The 26,724-nt window shown below is 44.9% G+C and overlaps 1 protein-coding gene across 6 annotated transcripts in view; it reads right to left on the reverse strand.

The window, feature by feature from the left end:
- Positions 1–26,724, reverse strand: part of LOC138801358 (dynein axonemal assembly factor 8-like) — a 78,914-nt gene that overhangs the window by 35,153 nt on the left and 17,037 nt on the right. For 4 of the 6 annotated variants that reach the window (XM_069984092.1, XM_069984090.1, XM_069984089.1 and 1 more), the window contains exons 9-24: positions 26,548–26,698; positions 25,043–25,231; positions 24,408–24,560; positions 23,603–23,797; positions 20,062–20,172; positions 19,779–19,923; positions 19,176–19,488; positions 19,033–19,094; positions 18,433–18,587; positions 17,178–17,319; positions 16,089–16,220; positions 14,119–14,310; positions 3,287–3,604; positions 2,388–2,450; positions 1,845–1,898; positions 503–672 (exon numbers count right to left, since the gene is read on the reverse strand). In XM_069984092.1, the coding sequence (XP_069840193.1) occupies positions 503–672; positions 1,845–1,898; positions 2,388–2,450; positions 3,287–3,604; positions 14,119–14,310; positions 16,089–16,220; positions 17,178–17,319; positions 18,433–18,587; positions 19,033–19,094; positions 19,176–19,488; positions 19,779–19,923; positions 20,062–20,172; positions 23,603–23,797; positions 24,408–24,560; positions 25,043–25,231; positions 26,548–26,698 (2,545 nt within the window). The remainder of the gene's footprint in view (positions 1–502; positions 673–1,844; positions 1,899–2,387; positions 2,451–3,286; positions 3,605–14,118; positions 14,311–16,088; positions 16,221–17,177; positions 17,320–18,432; positions 18,588–19,032; positions 19,095–19,175; positions 19,489–19,778; positions 19,924–20,061; positions 20,173–23,602; positions 23,798–24,407; positions 24,561–25,042; positions 25,232–26,547; positions 26,699–26,724) is intronic. The other 2 variants (XM_069984093.1, XM_069984094.1) reach the window with 2 other exon arrangements.

The raw sequence follows: 26,724 nt of genomic DNA on the forward strand, positions 1-26,724 counted from the left end.
TATTAGGCCAGTCATAGATGTACAATGACATGCCAGAGGCCTAACATGAGGTTCCTGGGCACAATTCAAGCTACGCATCAGGGCCTGGACCTATTATATAACGCAGGGTAGGGAACCTTGGCTCTCCAGTTGTTGCTAAACTACAACTCCCATCATGCTAAAGCGTTGACAGTCCAGGCATGATGGGAGCTGTAGTTTTGCAACAGCTGAAGAGCTAAGGTTCCCTCCCCCTGATGTAATGGGTCCCACTAGACATTAATGGATGCAATTGCTACCTCTGCTCCCCAATAACAACCCCCTCGCCTCCTACAATTCCACTGGTATTGAGAGGATATGATGACATAGTCATGGGAGGTTGCATTATGCTGTTACACTTGCTGCCTGTCCCATCATAGAAGACCATGGTGCCAGCACTGACTTTACTTGCCCGCAGCTTTTATCATATCCCTTCAGTCACGGCGTATAATAAAAGTTTAGGACCAAGGCAAGATGGACGCCTCACCTCTTTTGCCTCAGTGGGGATGATCTGCAATGAATCTTCTGTTGTCAGTGTCTCCAGCTTCATCCCCACCAGGACAAACCTTTGCAGCTCAATCTCACGCAAGATCCTCCCCAGGTGACTGCTCCAGGATCCCGGCTTAAGGAGAAGAACTGTGTACAGCAGAGGAGGACCTGGAACAAAACAAGCTTAGTTTACTGTACACATCAAAGCAAGCGGCAGCTGAAGCGTCTAATGCTGCCATGATTATGGAGCCGAAGTAATTAGGCCACCAGACCCAAGAGGCCAAACAGAGAGAAATCCTGTAGCAGGATCCGTCCATGTGTTGACAGCCTTAATCCAAACGTGATAGCCGGCCAATTTCCCACCAGTCATTGCTGCTATTGTTTCCTTTAGGCAGAACCTGAACTCATATTACTGGTGCAGGATCATTGCCGCTCCAAGGTGAACTACAGGGTCTAAGCAGCCAATGTTGAGAATAGATCAGCAAAGCCCAAATTAAGGGGACGAACAATGCAGAAATACACTGAAACTTTCAGGAATTTTCTCAAGTTTTCATATCTCCTATAATCCCTAAATATTTGGTGGAAGAAGGGGTAGTGCTTAGCTAGATAAGGGGTGGTATCTTGCCTGGTCTCTAATAAAAGCAGAACAACGGAGAAAATAGTGACTCTCCCCTGAAAGATTATGTGGGGGAGGAGAAAGATAAGAAAAGTTGGATCTCAATTGCCTGATCCTTTTTTTTTCTGCAGCAGCTTACCCTCCTCCCCATTCAGAACCCTGTGTATGATCAGCCCACGCTTGGCAAACAGAGTCGGACTGGCCCACAAGAGGACCGGAGGATCTTCCAGTGGGCCCTCAGCTTTATAACCTGCATTATCATTGACTGACATGTTGTTTCTCACTGGTATTTCATTGGTGGGCCCCCAGGATCATTTCCTCTGGTGGGCCCCACATACCCCAGTCCGACACTGTTGGAAAATATATAGACATAATAACTAGAGTCTGATCATTCGGCATTTGATTGCCGGTGGCTGAAGAAGTTGGATGCAGCCCTGGGGAGTATGAGAAGACATGGATACAGTCGATGGCTGTATCCGTGTTATCCTGGACACCCTAAAGCTGCATCCTCCTTTTTCAGTCACCGGTAATCAAATGCCGAATGATCGGACTCGACAGGGCCTTCTGTGGACTTTCCATCCCTCTCCTAGCCTGGCAGAGTTGAGAACAGGGAACAATAGATGTAATTTAAATGCATAATATACTGTAAATCCTTGGTCATTCTGCCATATTAGATATCTTGGATTGCTTATTTTTCCCCTAAGAGCTGACACAGACAACTTACCCGATAGCATGTATGTAAATATGGATTCTGCCGGTCCCCTGTGCTCCCCACTGCCTGTCAGAAAGACAAAAAATGCCATTTAGGATGGGGCTCAGATGGGTTGTACATATATGTGTATGCCAAAGCAGACAGTGGCTACAGAAAGCGTCTTCTGCTTTGGTGAACTCAAGGAGCCAGCACGTCACTTGGTCACCCAATGATTTCAGTGTGAACCACAGAATTCTCCTGCAGGTTGGCTTCCATCAGTAATATCCATTGACCATCTCATTTAAAGGGGTTGGCCATCTCTGAACATTATTATGGAAAGGTCTTTTAACGAAAACAGTGAGACATTCACTCATAATGATGTCTGTAGCTGATCCCCGCTGAACCCCATCCCTGAATGAAGCCAAGCAGCTCCCCTGTCCATACATGGCTGCCTATGGAAGAGCATGTGACATACGTGTCTCCGCCAAAGAGGTACAAAGAAGTGAAGAAGGCAAGGTGATGTGTATCTTCATATGCTTCTCCTTAGGCATTGGTATACCCACCCGTGACACTTACCTCCCAGTCTGCTGTGGATCCTAGGAGGAGCAATATATTTCAGAACAGGTCGACTTTGGGAATCTAAAGAGTAAAATATTACCATAAGGACACATGATAGATAGATAGATAGATAGATAGATAGATGATAAAAAAGACAGACAGATAGATAGATGATAGATAGGAGATAGATAGATAGATAGATAGATAGATAGATAGATAGATAGAAAGATAGATAGAAAATAGATAGATAGATAGATAGATAGAAGATAGATAGATAGATAGATAGATAGATAGGAGATAGATAGATAGATAGATAGATAGGAGATAGATAGATAGATAGATAGATAGATAGATAGATAGAAAGATAGATAGAAAATAGATAGATAGATAGAAGATAGATAGATAGATAGAAGATAGATAGATAGATAGATAGATAGATAGATAGATAGATAGATAGATAGATAGGAGATAGATAGATAGATAGATAGGAGATAGATAGATAGATAGATAGATAGATAGATAGACAGACAGATAGATAGATAGATAGATGATAGATAGGAGATAGATTGATAGATAGATAGATAGATAGGAGATAGATAGGAGATAGATAGGAGATAGATAGATAGATAGATAGATAGATAGATAGATAGATAGATGATAGATAGATAGATAGATAGATAGATAGATAGATAGATAGATAGATAGGAGATAGATAGATAGATAGATAGATAGAGATTACATGAACTTCTTATAGGGGATGTCCACTGTGAGCAATCCTTGTCCTTTGTGTGGGACAATGGGTGACAACAAACCCATTCTCACAATGGACCCATCACCTTTACAGAGAAATCAACTGAGCACAAGAAGACGCATAACCGATATGGAAGAGCAGGGGTGACGGGGAAGATGGTGATTACCAGAGACCAAGTCCCTCTCTGTGAAAATGTGGACAGCCTGACGAAAAGCAACTTCAGAGGTGGCAGACATGATGAAGTGGTGTTGTTGTTGTTTCCCAGTCACTGGAATGAAGTCTTTGATGGTGTTAGCTAGGATGGAGAAGGCTCGGACGCGGCGCAGCACACACACAAGGGCCGGGATAGAGGCCAGCTGCTGCACACTCTCCCGCCACACTTGTCCTCCCACATCGTATGGGGTGACTTCTTTAGCCTGGGCCCAACTCAGGGAAGGCATCCACTTCATACCCAGCAGCTCAAAGCCTTCACATCCATTTCCTGCTGAGAAAAAAATATATATTTCACCTTTACTTATGAATATCAATCTGCTTTATACAAAGCGTGATGTGACGCAATTTCATGATATATCTTTAGAGGGGATTCAGCTGTTTTTATAATGTAGAAATCTGAACACACAGTCATAGAAATAATAGAACTCTAATAATAGAATAATAGAGTTCCTGCAGGTGCCTCTAGGGGGAGCTCACTGCATTCAGCAACTACTTAACTCAACATCTATAAGCGATTGTTAAAGAGTCACTGTCGTATTTTTAGTTTTTTTGCAGAAATCAATAGTCCAGGCGAATTTAAGAAACTTTGTAATTGGTTTATTAGGCAAATATGCCATTATTTTCATTCAAAAAGACTTTCCCCAGGTCCCCCCCCCCCTCCTCTCCTCCTTTTCCATTCACTGCAAACTATCAGGAATTTGTGACTTGTTGCATCAGACATAACCCTGTCTGTTCTATGAAGAGGGGAGGGGGGAGGAGGGAGATTAGTCGGCAGCAGAGAACAAAGGATTACACAACACAGAGGTGGGTGGCAGCCGTATTCAGAGGTCAGAGAGGTCAGTGCTGACTGTCAGAGGAGAAAGCCCAGTGATTGTGTAGATTAACCTTTTGTTGTCCTGTTTTGGTGCCTCATCTCCCTCCACCCCTCCCCTCTCCATACACACGTATGAAGACGGGGAAGGGGAGCTTCAAACAGTTTTTTTCATAATAAAAATGCATTTTTCAGCTAATAAACCCAATTACAAAGTTTCTTAAAACCGCCTGTACTATTGATTTCTGAAAAACAAAATGAATAAATAAACAACAGTGACACTTTAAGGATAAGAAGCATGGCTGTTTTCTTCTATAACAGTGTCTCATCTGTCCGCACGTTCTGTGTTGTTTTAGAGCTTTGCGCCATTTACATACCAGACACAACCAAGGTGTGGTGCTGTTTCTAGAAAATGCCAGATTTTTCTCAGGTCCAATATACACGTCAGGAAAATCTCTCCGCATTTCTTATGAAGAAATCCATAGTTTTCCTGATTCATAGGGTTCTGTTGGGAAAAGACTCCCTTTCCCTTTCTGGAAAATAGGTCAGGATTTTACCAATCATGTCCTATTTTCAGCATAGATGCCCCATAGAAGCCTATGGAAAGTGGGCGGACCAGCCAGACCGGTCCTGTGTCAGCACCTGATCAAGTGCCGCTGGGTGTTGCCCCTGCCTTTTAACTGTACCCGCTTCTAATCAGGAGAGCATACGGTTAAAGGGGTTATCCAGCGCTACAAAAACATAGCCACTTTTCCCCTAGTGTTGTCTCCAGTTTGGGTGGGGTTTTGAAACTTAGTTCCATTGAAGTAAATGGAGCTTAATTGCAAACTGCACCTGAACTGGAGACAACAGTAAGGGGAAAAGTGGCCATGTTTTTGTAGCGCTGGATAACCCCTTTAAAGGATAAGTCCAGCATGCCGTCAGCCTGCAGGGGGAGGGGGGAAATTGATTTCAAGTAATAACTTACCTCTCCCCGTGCCCGAGATGAGCGACTGATGGACTTGCTGCTCAGCCAATCAGTGACTGGAGCGGCGTCCCGCCCCAGTCACTGACTGGCGGAGTGGCCAGTCCATCAGCCAGGTCGTGACATGGGCAACCGGGCATGGGGAGAGGTAAGTTATTACTTGTAATCACTTTCCCCCCTCCCCCTGCAGGCTGACGGCTTTTAGAAAAAGTTGGACTTCTCCTTTAAATGCGGACCTGTGGTTGACATGGTGATGAGCCTCTGCCCCCTGCTCTGGTAAACACTGTTCTGGCCGGAGGCAGCATTAAGAGAGGCCGCTCTCTTGCCACTGCTCCGGCACACCAAAGCCAGCGCAACATGACTTTTTTCCCTTTCCGTTTTTACAGTCATAAAATTCTGACTATTTCCTGACATTTCCTGAAAGGCTTCCTCATCAGTATTTCCCGACTGTAAAAACGACCAAGGACGTGCACATAGGGCCTCATTGTGAAAAACAAAAACAATTTTAGGCCATCTCTGGTAGTTTTAGGGACAGCAGACACCTCAGGTAAAAGCATTTGATGCTGCCTCAGGTATGACGGATGGCAGATGATGTGCCTCGTGCTTAAATGGAGACTTTTCTCTTTGGGACCGAGCCCAAGGGTCATAACACCCACAATAACAAAGTGACCCATCCACTGATGGAGCCTTGAGAAGACTCAGCAAACAAGTTCCAATCAGAAGGCTTGACAGAGAAAGGCATTGTTTGGCAGCTGGGTGACGGCCCACACACTCAGTGGGTGACAGCCTCGCCCACTCAGTGGATAAAAGCTCCGCCCACTCAGTGGGTGACAGCCCCGCCCATTCAGTGGGTGACAGCTCTGCCCACTCAGTGGGTGACAGCCCCGTCTGCTCAGTGGGTGACAGCCTCGCCTACTCAGTGGGTGACAGCCCCGCCTACTCAGTGGGTGACAGCCCCGCCTACTCAGTGGGTGACAGCCCCGCCTACTCAGTTGGTGACAGCCCCGCCTACTCTTGGAGAAGCCTGAATTCAGGACTCTGCAGCAAAGCATCATGGTCCTTGTTTCAAAGGCCATTAAGAAGGCATTGGTAGTCCTTTTTCTAATCTCCATTAATGTGTGCACAGTTTGCATGGATGCCAGTTCCATTTAATGTTCGGATATTATCTGAATTATTTATGTGTCCTACTCTGCGAAGCTGAAGAAACTTATATACAGGATGACAGTATATACAGTCACTGTCAGCCATCTTTCCCAGGCTCCTTATGCAGGGATATAGAGGGCAGATCTGCCATGCAGGATACCTAGTAAGCTGGGTGACCACCCATACGGGCGCTGTAACCATCACAGGCGTGTATACATCTGTCTCTCGGGGAGGGATTACGTGGATGAGAACACTCAGTAAACTCTACGAGACCTTTGGGATTGTACAAATAATAATAATGGTTAAAATTCAAATGAAAGCCGTGTTTCACCAGCCGCCCCATGAGCCTCTGGCGTCATCAGAACAAATGAGAGGCAGGCAGCGGGGAGCTTAGTCCTTACCAGACGACACCAATGGGGAAGCCCTCACATTCCTATTAGTGGAATCAGCCAAAAATAGACGATTCTAAAATTTGGATGAGCTGGCGGCAATGCCCGGGGCTGTGTGTGCCCATTAGGAGGGCAGATGGGAGCAAGTGTGCACGGCGGAAGCTGAGAAAGCAGTAATGAGAGGATGGAGGAAAAGCCTTTACACCTATTGTTGTGGGCATTGCGGATGGCACAGATCTGTGTTTAGCCCGGAGGTCGGTGAGGAGAGGCCAGCCCTGAGGTCGGTGAGGAGAGGCCAGCCCTGAGGTCGGTGAGGAGAGGCCAGCCCTGAGGTCGGTGAGGAGAGGCCAGCCCTGAGGTCGGTGAGGAGAGGCCAGCCCTGAGGTCGGTGAGGAGAGGCCAGCCCTGAGGTCGGTGAGGAGAGGCCAGCCCTGAGGTCGGTGAGGAGAGGCCTGCCCTGAGGTCGGTGAGGAGAGGCCTGCCCTGAGGTCGGTGAGGAGAGGCCTGCCCTGAGGTTGGTAAGGAGAGGCCAGCCCTGAGGTCAGTGAGGAAAGGCCTGCCCTAAGGTCAGTGAGGAGAGGCCTGCCCTGAGGTCGGTGAGGAGAAGCCAGCCCTGAGGTAGGTGAGGAGAGGCCAGCGAGGAGAGGCCAGTCCTGAGGTCGGTGAGGAGAGGCCTGCCCTGAGGTCGGTGAGGAGAGGCCAGCCCTGAGGTCGGTAAGGAGAGGCCTGCCCTGAGGTCGGTGAGGAGAGGCCTGCCCTGAGGTCGGTGAGGAGAGGCCAGCCCTGAGGTCGGTAAGGAGAAGCCAGCCTTGAGGTCGGTGAGGAGAGGCCAGCCCTGAGGTCGGTGAGGAGAGGCCAGCCCTGAGGTCGGTGAGGAGAGGCCTGCAGAAGAGGCTTAAAGGGACAAGAAATGCTGCAGCTTATTATAGAATTAATGGTACTAGTTAAAAAGGAAAATTAATTCAATATACGTTAATTAACATTTGATTCTTTGCAGTTTAGTCATCAGCAGTCACATCAGTAGCCTGTCCTATGTCTCCACCACTCAGTGACATCACTAGCCTGTCCTATGTCTCCACCACTCAGTGACATCACTAGCCTGTCCTATGTCTCCACCTCACTCAGTGACATCACAAGCCTGTCCTACATAAGTCTGATCCTCACTCAGTGACATCATCAGCTCTCCCAAGTGACATCATCTCTACACACATAATTTTACTCCCTCACTGAGTGACATCATCTCTCCTGATAACCCTGCTCTTCACTCAGTGACATCATCATCTCTCCCGATAACCCTGCTCTTCACTCAGTCACATCATCACCTCTACACACATACTTCCATCCCCTCACTCAGTGACATCACTAGTCTTCTCCAAATACCCCTGTCCCCTCACTCGGTGATGTCTTCGGCCCTCTGCGGATAACTACTACACCTTACTCTGTGACATCACCTGCCCTCCTTTATATAACTCTGGGACATTACATCTTTTCCAGAAATCCCCCCACTCCCTCCTTCCCTCAGTGACATCATCGGTTCTCTACAGTCAATACTACATGTTACTTTATGACATCACTAGCCCATCTCAGATAGTCCTGGTCAGTTACTTAAGGACTTTACATCTTTCCGGTGTTACCCTAAAGTCAGTGACATCACTAGCACTCATCAGTTAACCCAGGGCACTAACCAGGCGGCAATATATACCCTCCCCCATTAACCCCTTCCCTGAACTGGAATTTGCATGCGAGAAAACCATATGCGTGTGAATGGAAAGAAGGGGGCACATAGGGGACTGATGTAAACACCTGGAAGGGAGGCAGGAGGGTGGCTGGGGATCAGTATATGCTGGGCATCCCTGCAGCTGCTACCCTGTACCACGATGTCAGGAGCTTCTGCCACCCAACCAGATGTGTCTATGTCTGCAGAAATGGCACAGCACAAAAGCTGAGCTCTGCTCATATAAAAGGCCATGTCCCAGGGGGCCTGAATCTAGAATACTGTACTGTTGAGTCATCCCTGCCGAAGCACCGTGCCGCTATCACGTTAGTTTGGGAGCAGTGGTGTCAGAGCTTTGCAGGACACAGGTGCTTTCAGTAATGCTCTGCAAAGATCTGCAGCCTATTGCACGGCAGTATAGGGCTATGTTCACGCAACGTAAGTAAATTATTAATCACGGCTGTTGTTGCCGATTTGCAAAACGGCCACGATTAATCCTTTACCCACATTGTGCTGCCGCTTAGGGAATCCCGGCCGGTATCTTACCACGTGTGAACATGGCCTAGAAGTGCATGGGAAGTACATACTTGCTGTACTAAGTGGGTTCAAGTCAGGTGAGCTACTGTGACATCACAAGCGTGTACCCGTTCTGCTGCTGTGATCCTATGCAGTGTCCCACTAGGTGGTCCTGTGGAACAGTATGGGTTGTCTCCCCTCCAAATGTGTTATGGTAAGTTTGGACTGTTTTGTACTGCTTCTCATTGTGTTATACTGTTATGTATCTTCATACGGCTGTGAGCGAGGGAGTCCATTAACCACATGGTAGTTTTAGGCATGGTCACATGTTCCTCCATGTCTTTCATCTTATAGACAGACTCACCACAGAGCAGGACAGCACAGCCTGGAGGAGGGGAGTCTGACTTTATCCCTATGAGGTACACAGGGAACTGCTGTCAGTATATACAGTGCATATATATATATATATATATATATATATATATATATATATATATGTATATATATATATATATATATATATATATATATATATATATATATAAACACACAGTACACTTACTAATACTGTACACTGAACTGTTTTACTATAAAATGGCCAACCCATTTAAGTGTGTTTTAATTTGGTATACTACAGCGACATCACTTGGTGTCTGCCATCAGTGTTTGTACCTGCATTGTTGGAATGGACAGGATAACACTACACTACTCTATTCTTGTCCCTTCTCTTCGGAAGAAGCTCTATTGTACTTGAGATCTAGCAGAGCTATATATTACCAGCTTCTATTGAGCACTGTGCCTGCCTGCAGATGTACCACTTGAGCTCTGCTTCATCTGACACGCTCAGCTCTGCTACCTGTTTACATCCTTTGTGCCATAAAAACAGGAGGCTCTGTGAGTCATGTAACAGGTGCTGTTTGTCTTCTCTACCAAGAGTTAGATCACAGCGGCAAGCTTTAAAGCTGGAGGAGATCAGGTACAACAATGGAGACAGCAGGCGTCCTATCATAGGGTGTCATATAATACAACAAGGTATAAATCCTTCAGGACCGGGCTGATTTTGGCCTTAAAGTGTCACTGTCGTATTTTTTGCAGAAATCAATAGTCCAGGCGATTTTAAGAAACTTTGTAATTGGATTTACTAGGCAAATATGTCATTATCTGCATTCAAAAAGACTTTCCCCAGCCCCCCCCCCCCCCTCTCTCTCATTCACTGCTCATTATCAGGAAATCTCGACTCTTTTACATCAGTCCAGTCCTGTGTAACCTATGGAGAGGGGAGGGGGAAGGAGGGAGATTAGTCACCAGCAGAGAGCAGAGAACAAAGGATTACACAGCGGGACCTGTATGAAAGCTGGTATTCAGAGGTCAGAGAGGTCAGTGCTGACTTCAGAGGAGATAGCCTGGTGATGTAGCTGTAAATTAACACTTAGTTGTCCTGTTTTGATGCATCATCTCCCTCAACTCCTCCCCTCTCCATAAGAGAACCATAAAGACAGGGGGAGAGCTTCAAACTGCTAATAAACCCAATTACAAAGTTTCCTAAAATTGCCTGGACTATTGATTTCTGCCAAAAAAATTTATACGACAGTGACACGTTAAGGACCTGTCTCACTTTATCACTAGCTCTGTGATTCTATAACTTATCCATGCGATTCTGTGACCTTTTTCCTGTGACATATTGTACTTTAGGATAGTGGTAAATTTAGCCCAATATCGGTACAATTTTCTGTGTGAAAAACTACAATTTTTAATGGAAAAAATGACAAAATTAGCATTTTTCTCATTTAAAATTTTCTGCGGTCGCCTTGTGGGTTTACTCATGTGATAATTCCTTTTTCCCTACATGCATTATTGCATTGGGGGCTATGGGGATTATATGTGTTTTGGACTTTGGACAGCCCTGATGTGAACAGAGGGAGAATTCTCCCTCTCTTCTGCACTATAGATACTGCAATCGCACTGATCCCAGCACTTATAGTGTTAACTGCCGCTGCCGGGCTCAGACCGGGTCTCGGTAGATCCGGCGGGCGCCCGGCTATTACTGACAGCTGGGACGCCTTGCAGATGGTGCGGGTGCAGCTCCTGTGCCACGTGTAATCCCAGGACGTAACTGTATGTTCCTGAGCAAGAATGCGCCGCAAAAAGGAACGTACAGTTAAGTCACTGGTCCTGAACAGTATAATGAGTGGTGCAATATTTTCATGACACTTGTCAGGAGTCAGACATTAAACACACACCTACTGTATGCATTGAATAAATTATTATATCCGGTATAGACACTTTTAGGGTACAAACCCACTTGACGTATTTGCTGCGTGAATCAGTCTTAAAAATAAGCAGGCAAAACGCAGGTTGGCTTTATACAATTGTTCTGTGTTAAAATACGCAATTGCGTATTTTTGAAGCATGAAGCTACATGCGTTTTTCACACAGGTTGTTAACAACTGATGCTTTGCTAACAACAAGCTTCATGCTTCAAAAATACGCAATTGCGTATTTTAACACAGAACAATCATATAAAGCCAACCTGCGTTTTGCCTGCTTATTTTTAAGACTGATTCACGCAGCAAATACGTCAAGTGGGTTTGTACCCTAAATGGGATTCAGGTTCTGGACCGGTCACTTTGGAAATAATCTGTGCAGATCTATGAGACATATTTATATCCGAAGATGGCAGCCTTGCCCGATTCCCAGAGATGACAAATTACTCGTGTCCATCTGGCAAGGACATTTGTGATGGGAACTAACTTTTTTCATAGTTTGGAAGCAGTGCGGGCTCCAAGGTTATGACGGCTGAGAAGCATCTGATAGCGGCGGAAGACATTGAAAAGTATACAGCTACAGATTTTATGCTAACATTTTACTTCTCTACTTCTTTACTTTTCTATACTTACATAGGAGATGCGGATACTTTACTATGACCCAAACACCCACAATAAGGACCCAGACTAAGCTATGGCGTGAAATTCTATGCGTTCTGTTCCGTAGATATACACTACCGTTCAAAAGTTTGGGGTCACATTGAAATGTCCTTATTTTTGAAGGAAAAGCACTGTACATTTCAATGAAGATAACTTTAAACTAGTCCTAACTTTAAACAAATACACTCTATACATTGCTCATGTGGTAAATGACTATTCTAGCTGCAAATGTCTGGTTTTTGGTGCAATATCTACATAGGTGTATAGAGGCCCATTTCCAGCAACTATCACTCCAGTGTTCTAATGGTACAATGTGCTTGCTCATTGGCTCAGAAGGCTAATTGATGATTAGAAAACCCTTGTGCAATCATGTTCACACATCTGAAAACAGTATAGCTCGTTACAGAAGCTACAAAACTGACCTTCCTTTGAGCAGATTGTGTTTCTGGAGCATCACATTTGTGGGGTCAATTAAACGCTCCAAATGGCCAGAAAAAGAGAACTTTCATCTGAAACTCGACAGTCTATTCTTGTTCTTAGAAATGAAGGCTATTCCATGCGAGAAATTGCTAAGAAATTGAAGATTTCCTATAATTGTGTGTACTACTCCCTTCAGAGGACAGCACAAACAGGCTCTAACCAGAGTAGAAAAAGAAGTGGGAGGCCGCGTTGCACAACTAAGCAAGAAGATAAGCACATTAGAGTCTCTAGTTTGAGAAACAGACGCCTCACAGGTCCCCAACTGGCATCTTCATTAAATAGTACCCGCAAAACACCAGTGTCAACATCTACAGTGAAGAGGCGGCTGCGGGATTTTGGGCTTCAGGGCAGAGTGGCAAAGAAAAAGCCATATCTGAGACTGGCCAATAAAAGAAAAAGATTAAGATGGGCAAAAGAACACAGACATTGGACAGAGGAAGACTGGAAAAAAGTGTTGTGGACGGATGAATCCAAGTTTGAGGTGTTTGGATCTCAAAGAAGAACGTTTGTGAGACGCAGAACAAATGAAAAGATGCTGGAAGAATGCCTGACGCCATCGGTTAAGCATGGTGGAGGTCATGTGATGGTCTGGGGTTGCTTTGGTGCTGGTAAGGTGGGAGATTTGTACAGGGTAAAAGGGATTCTGAATAAGGAAGGCTATCACTCTGCACCGCCATGCCATACCCAGTGGGCAGCGCCTGATTGGAGCCAATTTCATCCTACAACAGGACAATGACCCTAAACACACCTCCAAATTGTGCAAGAACTATTTACAGCAGAAGCAGCAGCTGGTATTCTATCATAGGTAATGGAGTGGCCAGCGCAGTCACCAGATCACCACCCCATTGAGCTGTTGTGGGAGCAGCTGGACCGTATGGTACGCCAGAAGTGCCCATCCAACCAATCCAACTTGTGGGAGCTGCTTTTAGAAGCGTGGGGGGCAATTTCTCCAGCTTACCCCAACAGATTAATAGCTAGAATGCCAAAGGTGTGCAATGCTGGAATTGCTGCAAAAGGAGGATTCTTTGACGAAAGCAAAGTGTGATGTAAGAACAATGTTATTTCATATACAAATCATTATTTCTAACCTTGTCAATGTCTTGGCTCTATTTTCTATTCATTTCACAACGTATGGTGGTGAAGAAGTGTGACTTTTCATGGAAAACACAAAATTGTTTGGGTGACCCCAAACTTTCGAACAGTAGTGTAGATAAGTGTATATATATGCTGACCGTGACATTTGGATCATTAGATTTTAGCAGAGAAGAGAATACATCTATTTATTATATTGCGTCTGCTGCCAGCTAGTGGCAGGTTTGGAAAGTGACACATAGCACTTTCAGGATTTGCTGGTAAGAAGAATCTTCCATTATCACCAATCATACTATTGATTACTGTATGGATTAGAAAACCCACCGGCTGACCCGCAGCCAAGGGAGAGAGAGGGCGGAAGAAAAGCCATACCATTCATCCTTTGTGGACAAGGCGTATTATGAGCTGGGGAGACGAGGGACGGAAGAAATCTATTTCCTTTCTGTTTAGTAGAGGTAAAATAATATGGAAGAATTGAATCCTAATCACACAAGAGTCCTGTAAACGGAGCAAAAGTTACTGCCGTGTCAATAAGCCAATACTTAGATTAACAGCTCAGCTCCTGGAAAGACAGGCAATGTTTATGGGTAGTGGCTGGGTGTATATTGTGTCTGCGTCCCCGGAGCTGCATTACGTTTTGGCTGATTTTGTATATATGGCCTTGTGGGAAAAAGTCAAGCAGAGTCGCCCGATTCCACATAGGTCACAACGATCACACCCTCACCTATCGGACATTGATGGTGTATTCTTACCTGTCACTGTCTCTTGTATTTTAGGCTTCGGTCTGAGGATATGACGCAGGAAGTGTCCAGCTTTCTGCAGGGCTTGTCGGCCACTTATAGTCAGGACTACAACTTGCTCTACTTCAGGGTCCAAGTTGACGGGCTGCCTGGACCGCATGCGCCACACAGTGTCGGGGTCTGGCACCGAGTGCAAGTTTCCACCTGGCAGGAATAAAGATATGGAGATGTTATACACAGGGAGCTGGGTCATTGTACATATAGGATAAAACAACCTATGGAACAGGGGTAAGGAACATTGGCTCTCTGGCTGTTGCAAAACTACAACTCCCATCATGCCAAAGCTTTAGCTTTATGCAACAGCTGAAGAGCCGAGGTTCCCTATCCCTGCTATAGAGCCTCAGATGGCGAGAATAGGGAAAACAGCAGCAGTGGTTCCAGTGACCACCAGTATTTATGGTTTGATGTACAAACGGACTGCATGCAATCCTATACTACAACAAGAGTTTAGGAAGACAGACCCTTTTTTTTTTTTTTTTAACTAACTTTATTGAAAGTTTTTTGCATTGCAGGAGAACCATTATTGACAAATTTCATACTAGGGCATAAATTACAAATTAGAGCTGGATGATATGCCCAAAAAATAAAATCTCAATTTTTAAAAATTTTTTGGACGATTCTCGATTTAAATCTCAATTTTTTTTCTTTTTGCTAAAAAAACAGAACATTTTTCTCCCTGCAGCATCAGATACTGTTTTATTGACGTTTGAGACAACAACTGTATTGCTTCCCAGTGTAACAGTGCTCCCTCTGCACCCCATACAGTATAAAGCCTCCTCTGTGCCCCATATAAGTAGTTTTCCCAAATATGTGCCACTCTGTGCCCCTATGGTAGGGTGTAGTAGTGGAGGTATAGTGGGTAAGGGGTGTAGTAGCACAGGTAAAGATGAGGGGTGTAGTAGTAGTAGAGGAATAGATGAGGGGTGACTGGGGCAGCTGGGGGGGGCTGAGTGGGACTGGGGCAGCTGGGTGGGACTGAGTGGGACTGGGGCAGCTGGATGGGGAGGGGGTTGTGTGGGACTGGGGCAGCTGGGGGTGACTGAGTGGGACTGGGGCAGCTGAGGGGGACTAGGGCAGCTGGGGGTGGATGAGGGGTGAATGGGGCAGCTGGGGGGGACTGGGGCAGACAAAGGGAGAATGGGGAATCTGAGGGAGACAGGGGGAGCTGGGGGTGACTGAGGGGTCAATGGGGCAGCTGGGGGTGACTGGGGGGTATGGGGCAGACTGGGGGTGATTGAGGGGGTATGGGGCAGACTGGGGGTGACTGAGGGGGTATGGGGCAGACTGGGGGTGACTGAGGGGGTATGGGGCAGCTGAGGGGACTAAGGCAGGCGCGGTAAAGTGTCGGGTCCGGAGAGATCAAATTCATTTAATTAATCTCCTAGCCCTATTACAAATATACAATAACAGTCATTGGGAACCATGGAGAAGAAAATAATTGTAGCGACGTCCACAGTTCTTCAAACCAAAGCAAACATATAACAGTAGCATACAGGTAGACAGACAGAGATATATAATTAAAAGGGTACTCCAGCGAAAATATTTTTCTTTCAAATGAACTGGGGTTAGAAAATTATATAGATTTGTAACTTATCTTAAGTACTTCCAGTACTTATTAGCTGCTGTATGTCCTACAGGAAATGGTGTATTCTCTCCCGTCTGACACAGTGCTCTCTGCTGCCACCTCTGTCCATGGCAGGAACTGTTCAGAGCAGTAGCAAATCCCCCATAGAAAACCTCTCCTAACTTGATGTTTGCCCATACTTCTGAGCCAATCTGAATCTCCCTACTTCTGCATTGACTCCCCTTTCACATCCATAAAAAGAGAAGGAATATGCAGCTGCAGCCCCCTCCTATCCCTCCACATTAAACAGATTGATTTTATTTGGCCATAGAACATGAAGAGACATGAAGTGGTTTACCTAGGCTTTGTAGTAGACTGTCAGAAAAAGGCACTGCATGGAAACAAATAGTGTGATCTAGATGTTCAGGACGAGGTATGTTGGACCGGATCACCCCCAGAAGTCCCTGCTCGGCCAGATCATTCATTAACCCTGGAAAAGAGGAGGATGTGATCAATGTATGTCAGTTACCGGTTGTGGATAAGTGCAGCTTTACAATGATAGACACAACAAAATCTATCGCTTACAGTATATAGTTCCTATGCAGATCTATGCATGTAAACATAAATAGACTACAAAAAAAACCTGTGTAGTCTGATCCCACAGTCGCACCTCCTTTACCCTACTATGTACTGTACTGAAGTTGGTTGAGGGTATCCTCGCTCAAGGAAGTGGAGGGACCTTGACATGGTTCCACTGCTCCCACTTTTAAGATTCAAAACAACAGAAAAAGAGATTGTCACTATTGCCCTATGAATGGAGTCTTATTTAGTAGCCAGCTGGTATATTGCCATTAGTCATATACCGGGGTGCTCACTTCCGACAGAATAAATAGAGATTCCAATCGTATATAAGTAGAAAGCAAGAAATGTTCGGTAAGGTACTCACCATAAAACATGACTTTTATTTCATTGTGTAACGGACGGCCATGACGCCAGCGCCATGCAGCAAACGTGAAAGCTGTTTCGCATGCGTCAGCACGCTTCTCCAGACGTCTGGGGAAGAGTGCTGACGCACGCGAAACGGCTGTATCGTTTGCTGCATGGTGCTGGCGTCATGGCCGTCTGCTACATAATGATGGATTTTAAGATATGAAATAAAAGTCAAGTTTTATGGTAAGTGCCATACCGAACATTTCTTGCTTTCTACTTTTAAGATTCAGATGAATACAAATCAGTTTTATAATCTCAAATTACAGAATTCCAAGACCCACTATAATGGTTTGGAGTAAATGTTGAAAGGGATTCCCAACACATATACCGCCATTATTGTTACACATCCCATGGTTGCTTTATTAAAAATGGTTTCTGCAACAATAGCAGGAAATACTACTACCTATTTAAATTAACTCTATGTAAGAATAAAGTGATACATTAGTAAGGACGTCACCTTGGAGGAGGGCACGTGTATGATGCCCTGCGTTCTCCTTCCGGAGGAGGAGCAGCAGACAGTGGTGGTGCGGTTCAGGAATAGAGATGTTCAGCTTGTCCTCCGGATGGGATGATTGTTTAGTGGGGCAGAAGAAAGACACCTGAAAAGAAATTAAGAAGGTTTAAAGGGGTTATCTGGCGTTACACAAATTTTAATATATTACTGCTATCATATAGAAAACAATAAACTTCCTATACTTACCTATCCACGCTCCCCCATTGCACAACAGGCAAGCATGAACAGGTAAGTATATGCTCTTTATTGTTTTTTTATATGATAGCAATATATTAAACGTTGCGTGACGGCAGATAACCCCTTTAAAAAGAAGCCGAATTATGAATCAATGTGTCAAAAAACAGCAAGAAGGCTAGATACTACAGCTGGGAACCCATACTAGAGGTGGGAATCCATCAAACACCAGAAGGGAAGGGACCACAATGCTTCACTCTGTCTCACTGACAAGTGAAGTAACATTTATGACCTTTATCCAACAAAGGGTATTCCCCTATAAATAGTCCAAAAACTTTATATGATAGCCAAGGTGATTCCTAACATTAAAAAACAGCTTTAAAGACTTGGCCACCAGGTGTCTCCCTTCTTTGCAATATGCTGCCCAATGCATGTTGTTAGGCTCAGCCTGTCTCTAGTAACAGACACACCAGGAGGAAACAAAGAGGATGGGGGTGGGTCTCAGCTAGTGACAGAGACAGAGAGAGCCTCTCTCCTCTTTATCAGTAGTAGTAGTAGTGGTAGTTGTACTAGTTCAGTGCTTAGTATAACCCCTTTGTTGCTGAACTGCTGTTTTATTCCTTTCAGCTCACAAAGCACCTTCCAAAGCTAGTGCATCAGTAACCTCTACCTACTGTACTGTATAAACCACCAGCCCAGCACTGTGCTGGCGTGTTCAACTTTGTGCATTTCCACTAGGACTATGTCATGGCATAGCAAAGAGAAGTAGGTGCCGCCCTGTGATTGGCCAAATAACTAAAGAAAAGGCAGTACATGTCTGTTTACTACTGGCAAACAACCCAGCTCTGGTCCTGCCCCTTGCAACATAGAGAAATAGCTGAGCACCATAGAGGGGACACTAAGGGATCAATAACATCAGTTACCACCCCTTAACTCACCTTTTCACCACTCTAAAGGGTTACCTAATAAAACTGTATGTTCTTTTGAAATGACAGGTATGCTTTTGATATACTAAATACTCCACCTGGGTAGGAGACATGTTTAACAGAGCTCCCCGTTTAGCAGAAAGATGAAGGCGCCGGATACCATGAATGGCAAATCCTCGCTGGCAGCATGTGTCAATTACATCCCCATAAGCGCATGGGGGGACGACTGGAGAGACCACCAAGAAAACATCACCTAGAATGTAATAGTATCAGGATATATACGCTGTGGAATACAACTTGGCAGGGTTCTATCATTTCCAGCATACACTGTAGAGGATCAAAGACCAATTACAAATGACTCTTAGGCCCCATTCATGTCATAGATTTAAAGGGGTTATCCAGCACTACAAAAACATGGCCACTTTCTTCCAGAGACAGCACCGCTCTTGTCTCCACTTTGGGTGGGGGTTTGTAACTCAAGCTCCATTCATTTCAATGGAACTTAACTGCAAACCACATCTAAATTGGAGACAAGAGTGGTGCTGTCTCTGGAAGAAAGTGGCCATGTTTTGGTAGTGCTGGATAACCCCTTTAAGGTATGTTGCCAGGATACTGAAAAGATGGTATGCGGACGTATAGGACCAAGGACTGAAAAGGGGTTCAGCTGTGATGTATAAATTCTGCATTGTGTTACTTACCCCTGGTGGTTGCTGTCAGTAGTGCAGGAGGATGACACTGACTTGCTGTCGGGCTCTGGGATCTAATCTCAAGAAAAGACACAACTCATAAGATAATAATAATAACTATAAAGAACATAATAAGTGAAGTTATCCCCTATTACCTGGGTGGTATGCTCCTTCCTGATGGATAGCAAATCCTAGGACTGACGATACCACTACTGGGTATTCTGCCCCCAAACCAAAGGCTCAGGTCCCTTAATATGTTGCCTGAGGTGCGGGAATAACGCAGGAGTGGAGATTCTCTTGTGAGACCATAGAGGGCGCTCAGAGAGTTCTGGTCTGTCTGACGGGCAAGCTGTGGATCACAAGGACCAGCTATGCTTTCCCAAGTCTTGCCTGCATGGTACCCCCGCAGGGCCATAGCCAGGACTGGTAAGGTTTTTACATCTCCAACATAAGAAGGAGGGATGGTATCTAAAATCAGAAGATTAAATAAAAATACAATACAAGTTCATACAAATATATATGTAGCGAGAGAGAGCGCGGTCTATATAATGGGGGAGATTTATCAAACATGGTGTAAAGTGAAACTGGCTCAGTTGCCCCTAGCAACCAATCAGATTCCACCTTTCATTTTCCAAAGAGTCTGTGAGCAATGAAAGGTGGAATCTGATTGGTTGCTAGGGGCAACTGGGCCAGTTTCACTTTACACCATGTTTGATAACTCTCCCCCATGATGTGTATACCCATAGACACATACGTACATATGTTGGGACGTAGTACAGAGGATTCTGGGTATAGCAGTCTTATTCCACATACATCCAGCCCTGATGTGAGAATGACGTGTAAAGCATGGTGCAAAGCCACAGCATCTTGTAGAAGTGTATTATACACGATAACAGGAACCACCTATAGAAAGAATAGAGACTATGATTTCAGATACGGTCCTAAGATATCATCTCGTATATCATTTTCTAATACTAAAAAAAAACCATAAATAGAGACAGACATGTGAACTAAATCAAATAACAGAAAACCCCTTCTTACCTCAATGTCACCTTCCTGGAAGATTTCTTGGGCCAGAGGACTCAGCTTCTCCTCGGCTTCCAGAGTTTGCCAGAAAAATCCAGAAGGTGAGGAAAAAACTTTCTCCACTGCCTAATGAGGGGTGACAATGTGACCAGATTACTGCAGAAACAACAGGGCGGAGGGGAGACCCCTATGGTCTAAACGGGTTGGGATTAGAGATGAGTGGATTTCCCGAGTTCGGGTTCGTATGACTCCCGCTGTCTGCCGGCTCTGTGCAGCGGGTGGATACAGCCTGAGGAACAGCCTGGGATACAGCCTAAGGAACGCCTAGAAAACTTGGATACAGCTTTTGCCAATAGCGTTCCTTAGGCTGTATCCACCCGCTGCACGGAGCCGGCAGACAGCGGGAGTCAGATGCCGATAGTTCAGGTTCATATGAATCCGAACTTCGGGAAATCCGCTCATCTCTAGTTGGGATCCACATCTATCAGGCATTCATGGCATATTCTGTGAATACCCCTTTAAAGTGTCACTGTCGTTTAATTTTTTATTTTTTTTTGCAGAGATCAATAGACCAGGCGATTTTAAGAAACTTTGTAGTTGGGTTTATTAGCCGAAAAATGCATTTTTATCATGAAAAAGCATTTTGAAGCTCTCCCCCCTGTCTTCATTGTTCTCTATGGAGAGGGGAGGGGTTGAGAGAGATGAGGCACCAAAACAGAACAACAAAGAGTTAATTTACAGCTACATCACCTCTCTGACCTCTGAATACCGGCTTTCACACAGGTCCCGCTGTGTAATCCTTAGTTCTTTGCTCTCTACTGGCGACTAATCTCCCTCCTCCCCTCTCCATAGGTTACACAGGGCTCGACTGATGTAAAAGAGTCGAGATTTCCTGATAATGAGCAGTGAATGAGAGAGAGGATGGAGAGGGGAGGGGACCTGGGGAAAGTCTTTTTGAATGCAGATAATAGCATATTTGCCTAATAAACCCAATTACAATGTTTCTTAAAATTGCCTAGACTATCATTTTGAACTATAAAATAACATGAAGTAAAAAGGTGAACGTTTACATCACAGGCATTTACTGGCTTAATTCACTGACCATTTGTCTTCAGGATAGGCCATCAATAGCAAAGTGCCGGGAATCAAACATCTTTTTGCCCTAAAGCAAAAGAAATACCTTTTGTTTCCCCAATGGGATAAAACGTAACTTTTATTCATGGTCTATTAATAATGTGGTGGTGCACGTATATTATATATATATATTAAAAATAGCAGCGTTATCGTTGTGTGTTTTTTACAGTGTACATAGTGTAGCTTCACAATTTGTATCAGGAGTCTGTGGAACACGGCAGTCGTGGGGTTAACTTCACTTCCTACTAAATCTGCCGTGATCTAGGGATCCTGTACAACAATTCTCTAGATGTGGGATTGCCGAACAATCATCTGCTAGATCGGCGCTCGTTTACTGGGCCTATTCCACTGCCCGATGATCGTTTAGCGAGTTTAGCCTTGCAGCATTCATTACCTAGCAGGGCTTCTCCTCTGCTCCGTCTTCCTCCCCGGGTCCCGCGGTGCAGCATGAACATGACTGAGCCATCAGACCGCTTAGCCAATCACTGGCCACGGCGGTCCCGGCCTGTGATTGGCTGAGAGGTCTCACAGCTCAGTCAGGCTGCACTGAAGCTGATGCTGCGCCACGGGACCCGGGGAGGAAGATGGCGTGTAGGAGAAGCCCTGCTAGGTAATGTATGCTGCTTCTCAAATCGTCGGTTGCCCGCCGCGCATCACTTCGTGGAATAGGTGGGTGACCGATGATTTTAGGTTTGGGACTAAATAAACGATCAGCCGATGACACGATCATCGGCTGATCGTTTTCTCTATTCCACCGAGCGATAATTGGCCAAATCGGGCCGATAATCGCTCCGTGGAATAGGCCCCTTAATGTGATGAGCCGACAGACGTTTACAACTAAAAAGAAGTTACATTTTCACTAACTTGTGCATGCAAGACTTGCTATATTGGTAGCTTATTCGTACGGAAGAAGTAATACCACCCTGATTAAGCTACCACAAAGCCTGCATGCATAGTTATTGTGTGATAAGCCGAACTACCAAATGTACAGATTGTTCATGAATGGTAACATGTCACCGCACTAGGGGTAACCCGCGCCTCCATAGCGCACCCCACTAGCATTACGTGCTTTGCAGCTTCATTGTCGTACCTTCTGCCCATGGGGAGTGACGTGTAATCGCACCAACCCGCAAGTGGTAGCGTACACTGCAGAGTTTAGTGTGAATAGTGTCCAGTGGACATACCAATACAAACCATTACAGTAACCTGAGGTATAACCAACATTATCCAGCCTCAAACGGCAACTATATATCAAAAACCAAAGGTTACTCACTGATTGTTCGGCAATCCCACATCTAGAGAATTGTTGTAAAGGATCGCTAGATCGCGGTAGATTTAGTAGGAGGTGAAGTTAACCCCACGACTGCCGTGTTCCACAGACTCCAGATCCTGATACAAATTGTGAAGCTACACTATATACACTGTAAAGGACACAGAACGATAGCACTGCTATTTTTAATATAGCACTGTATATACACATGCACTACCACATTATTAATAGACCATGAATAAAAGTTAAGTTTTATCCCATTGGGGAAACAAAGGTATTTCTTTTGCTCTAGGGCAAAAATATTTACTGCCAAGACAATACCTCCCAATAGGTGAAGGATCAATATCCTCAGGGAATCAAACATCTAGCACACCCACTGATCATATGTTTGGCTGGAAGAGCCCTTTAAAGGGGTATTCCGTTTAAACATAACTTTTGATATATTACTGCCCATGGTGAGGCTAACATTTCCTTCCATACATGTTATTATCTATTCAGTCTCCTTCCCCCAGTTCTGAGCTGCTGCTTTCTGTTGAAAACACATAAATCTGTGTGTGAGCTTTTCTCTCTGTCTCCCCCTCCTTCTCCCTCGCTTCTGAGACGGCTGATCTAAACAAATCCGTATCTGTAACTTTGTAATGCCGAGAGGGTTAATCACAGTGAGCTCATCAGCAATTTGACCTCAAAATAACCCTCACAGTATTATAAAGAAGCTATTAAGTTGCAGATAAAGCCTGCCAGAGAAGTATTGTTTACATCAGCTGTCTTAAAGGGATAGGTGAGGAGGGGGAGACAGAGAGAAAAGCTCACACACAGATTTTTGTGTCTTCAGCAGAAAGCAGCAGCTCAGAACTGGGGAAAGAGACTGAATAGATAATAACAAGTATAAAATGAATTGTTAGTCTCACCATGGGCAGCAACATATCAAAAGTTATTAAACATCCCTGAAACTACGTGTCACTTCCTTTACTCTGCCCCCCCCTAGGTCACCATTCCATGTAAACCAATATAGCCACCACCAGTCAAAACAGACTGTGATATATGTTCTGGATAATAGTGCTTTAATGTTGTGGGGACATTGTACAATTTGCCACTAATAATACGATTCCTAAATGTCCGCTATATACCTGCAGACAATGTGGATTTACTTACCTGTGGGTCAGGGTTCAGCATGACCACGCTGCTTAACTTCATGGTTGGAACCTCCAGGTTTAGCGGGAAGAGCTGCCCCTGTAGCTGCTGTTTGACGTTCTCCTTCCAGGGAGTGACGCTCTGCAGCGTGTGGTGTGACAGGAACAGAGATACTTGTTGGTAGAAACCGGATGTCCCCCGAAAGTCTTTTTTGCCCTGTGTCAGTGAATGTAATGTCATACCATTGCTGGATATTGTTATATTATGGGAAGTGCAGACATGATAGGAGAGTCAATGGTCCATCAAAAAAGAAATTCGAATTGTATTGCACGACAAATGTAGCCTCCCCTCCCCCCCAATCACCTGAATTACTTATTTCACACTAAGGCTATGTTCACACTACGCATATTTTCGTAAAACTACGGCCATTGTTGCCGATTGCAAGTGATTATTACGACAATATACGTTAAGTTGCTGCCTATGGAATCCCAGCCGGAATGTATACACATGGTATACACTCCGGCCAGAATCCCTAGCGACGCTGTGAGAAACTGACATGTCAGTTTTCTGCGGCCGCTATTCATTGAATAGCGGCCGCAGGAAACCCTGTCAGTGCACACTATAGAGCGCGTGGATCCGGCCGTACGCTCCATAGTGTGCAGTGGAGAGTTCTGATGCGGGCGCGCACGAATGCGTCTGCATCAGAACTTAAGCGGTGCTAAAGATCATCCAGCCGGTACTGCAGTACCAGCCGGGATGATCTTTTCTGAGACCGGCCGGCCGGGTCAACACATTACAAGGTCTGAACATGGCCTAATTCTCTTACCTTATGCTTTTGCATCTTGGTTCTTTTATGGGCAGACACTTCACGTGGTGACACACATGCATAAAGTGCCAAGCCTTCCTCCCGCCACATCTGCTGCAGTCCTAGTACCTGGAAGGGGGCATCACCCTCATAATAAGGGTTTAATGGAGCAACCTAATAAAAGACATGAGACACTATGAGAAGATGGATACGGTATTAGGTTAAAAAAAAAAAGAAGCGATGTCCCTAATGGTATATTCACTTTAAGGCTGGGTTCACACTATGTATATTTCAGTCAGTATTGTGGTCCTCATATTGCAACCAAAACCAGGAGTGGATTAAAAACACAGAAAGGATCTGTTCACACAATGTTGAAATTGAGTGGATGGCCGCCATATAACAGTAAATAACGGCCATTATTTCAATATAACAGCCATTGTTCTAAAATAACAGCAAATATTTGCCATTAAATGGCGGCCATCCACTCAATTTCAACATTGTGTGAACAGATCCTTTCTGTGTTTTTAATCCACTCCTGGTTTTGGTTGCAATACTGACTGAAATATACTGACTGAAATATACATATACTGACTGAAATATACGTAGTGTGAACGCAGCCTAAGCATGCAAGCGGAGAGTGCACTTATCTTGCTTACCAAGGAGAGAAGCCAGGTGAGAAGGGCGTTGTAAGCATTGGCCATAAGGTGAGTGGAAAGTGCTGAGCGACTGGTGTGTTGTCCTGGCATGAGAACCTGCCCGCAGCTAGACAGCCAGATAGTGAGGAGTAACACCTCGGCTTGGCTCCCTGCTGGTAATGTGTCGATCTTTGGGCTGTAGGAAGCTTCCTGTGAAGTAGGTAACAACAATTTACATAGAGATATTGTTATTAAAGTGTCACTGTCATATTTTTTTTTTGCAGAAATCAATAGTCCAGGCGATTTTAAGAAACTTTGTAATTGGGTTTATTAGGCAAATATGCCATTATCTGCATTCAAAAAGCCTTTCCCCTGTTCCCCCTCTCCCTCCTCTCTCTCATTTACTGCTCATTATCAGGAAATCACGTCTTGGTTCATCAGACGTGTCCCTGTCTGTTCTATGGAGAGGGGAGGGAGGAGGAGGGAAATTAGTCGGCAGCAGAGCAGAGAACAAAGGATTACACAGCAGGACCTGTGTGAAAGCCGATATTCAGAGGTCAGATAGGTCAGTGCTGACCTCAGAAGAGGTAGCTGGTGATGTAGCTGTAAATTAAATCTTTGTTGTCCTGTTTTGGTGCTTCATCTCCCTCCACCCCTCCCCTCTCGTTAAAGAACAATGAAGACAGGGGGGAGAGCGTCAAACTGCTTTCTCATGATAAAAATGCATTTTTCGGCTAATAAACCCAATTACAAAGTTTCTTAAAATTGCCTATACTATTGATTTCTGCAATAAAAATATTAAATGACAGGTACACTTTAAAGTGCAGTTTTTCCACTGTACCCTCCTTACTGCACATACCCTATACCCTACCCCCTACACACCACACCTACAGGAGGTTATAGGACATCCCACCCTAAATCCATAGGCTTCTGCCCATTTATCTGCCCATTATATTATTTGTGAGGTCAGACGCTGATGTTGAGGAGAGGCCGGGCTCATAATCCCCATTCAAGTTCATCCCAAAGGTGTTGGATAAAGGTGAGGTAAGGGCCGCATTGTTCTTTCACACCAGACTATGCGAAAATAGTTCAGGTTTCACCTTCCATGTGCTAATCTTCCAAACCAGTAAGGCAGGGGTAGGGAACCTTGGCCCTCCAGCTGTTGCAAAACTACAACTCCCATCATGCCTGGACAGTCAAAGCTAAAGCATGATGAAAGTTGTAATTTTGCAACAGCTGGAGAACCAAGGTTCCCTACCCCTGCGATAAGGTATGTAAACCCCTCAGCAGTACTATACATTGCTATTCATAGCTTGTCACAATAAGGTAACTATAACACTTAGTTGTTCTATGATTTTCCATCAATAGCTCACATCCTCACATCGGTTACATAATGAGGCCCCTGGAGATCTCCTGGGAAAAGAAGCATTGTACTCTGAAGAGCATTGGAGGCTCCATCATTATAGCATTGATGTTCTCTTATAATATGTCACACACGAGGGGATCAGGCACTGTACAAGTCTTACCGGATGGAATAACACTGGTGTTTGCTCGGCCATTGGCTGCCAGCCGCTCACAGAGGTTCGAGGTTTCATCCTCTCCAGCTGGGTCTGCATATTCTCTCTGCTCTTCTTTTCCCTGTACTGCTTTTCTCTCTGTGACTGCTCCTCTGTGCTGCTGTGGCATGAAAGAATGATATCAAC

This window comes from Dendropsophus ebraccatus, chromosome 9 (genome assembly GCF_027789765.1).
Source record: "Dendropsophus ebraccatus isolate aDenEbr1 chromosome 9, aDenEbr1.pat, whole genome shotgun sequence".
In the NCBI taxonomy this organism is placed as follows: Eukaryota; Metazoa; Chordata; class Amphibia; order Anura; family Hylidae; genus Dendropsophus; species Dendropsophus ebraccatus.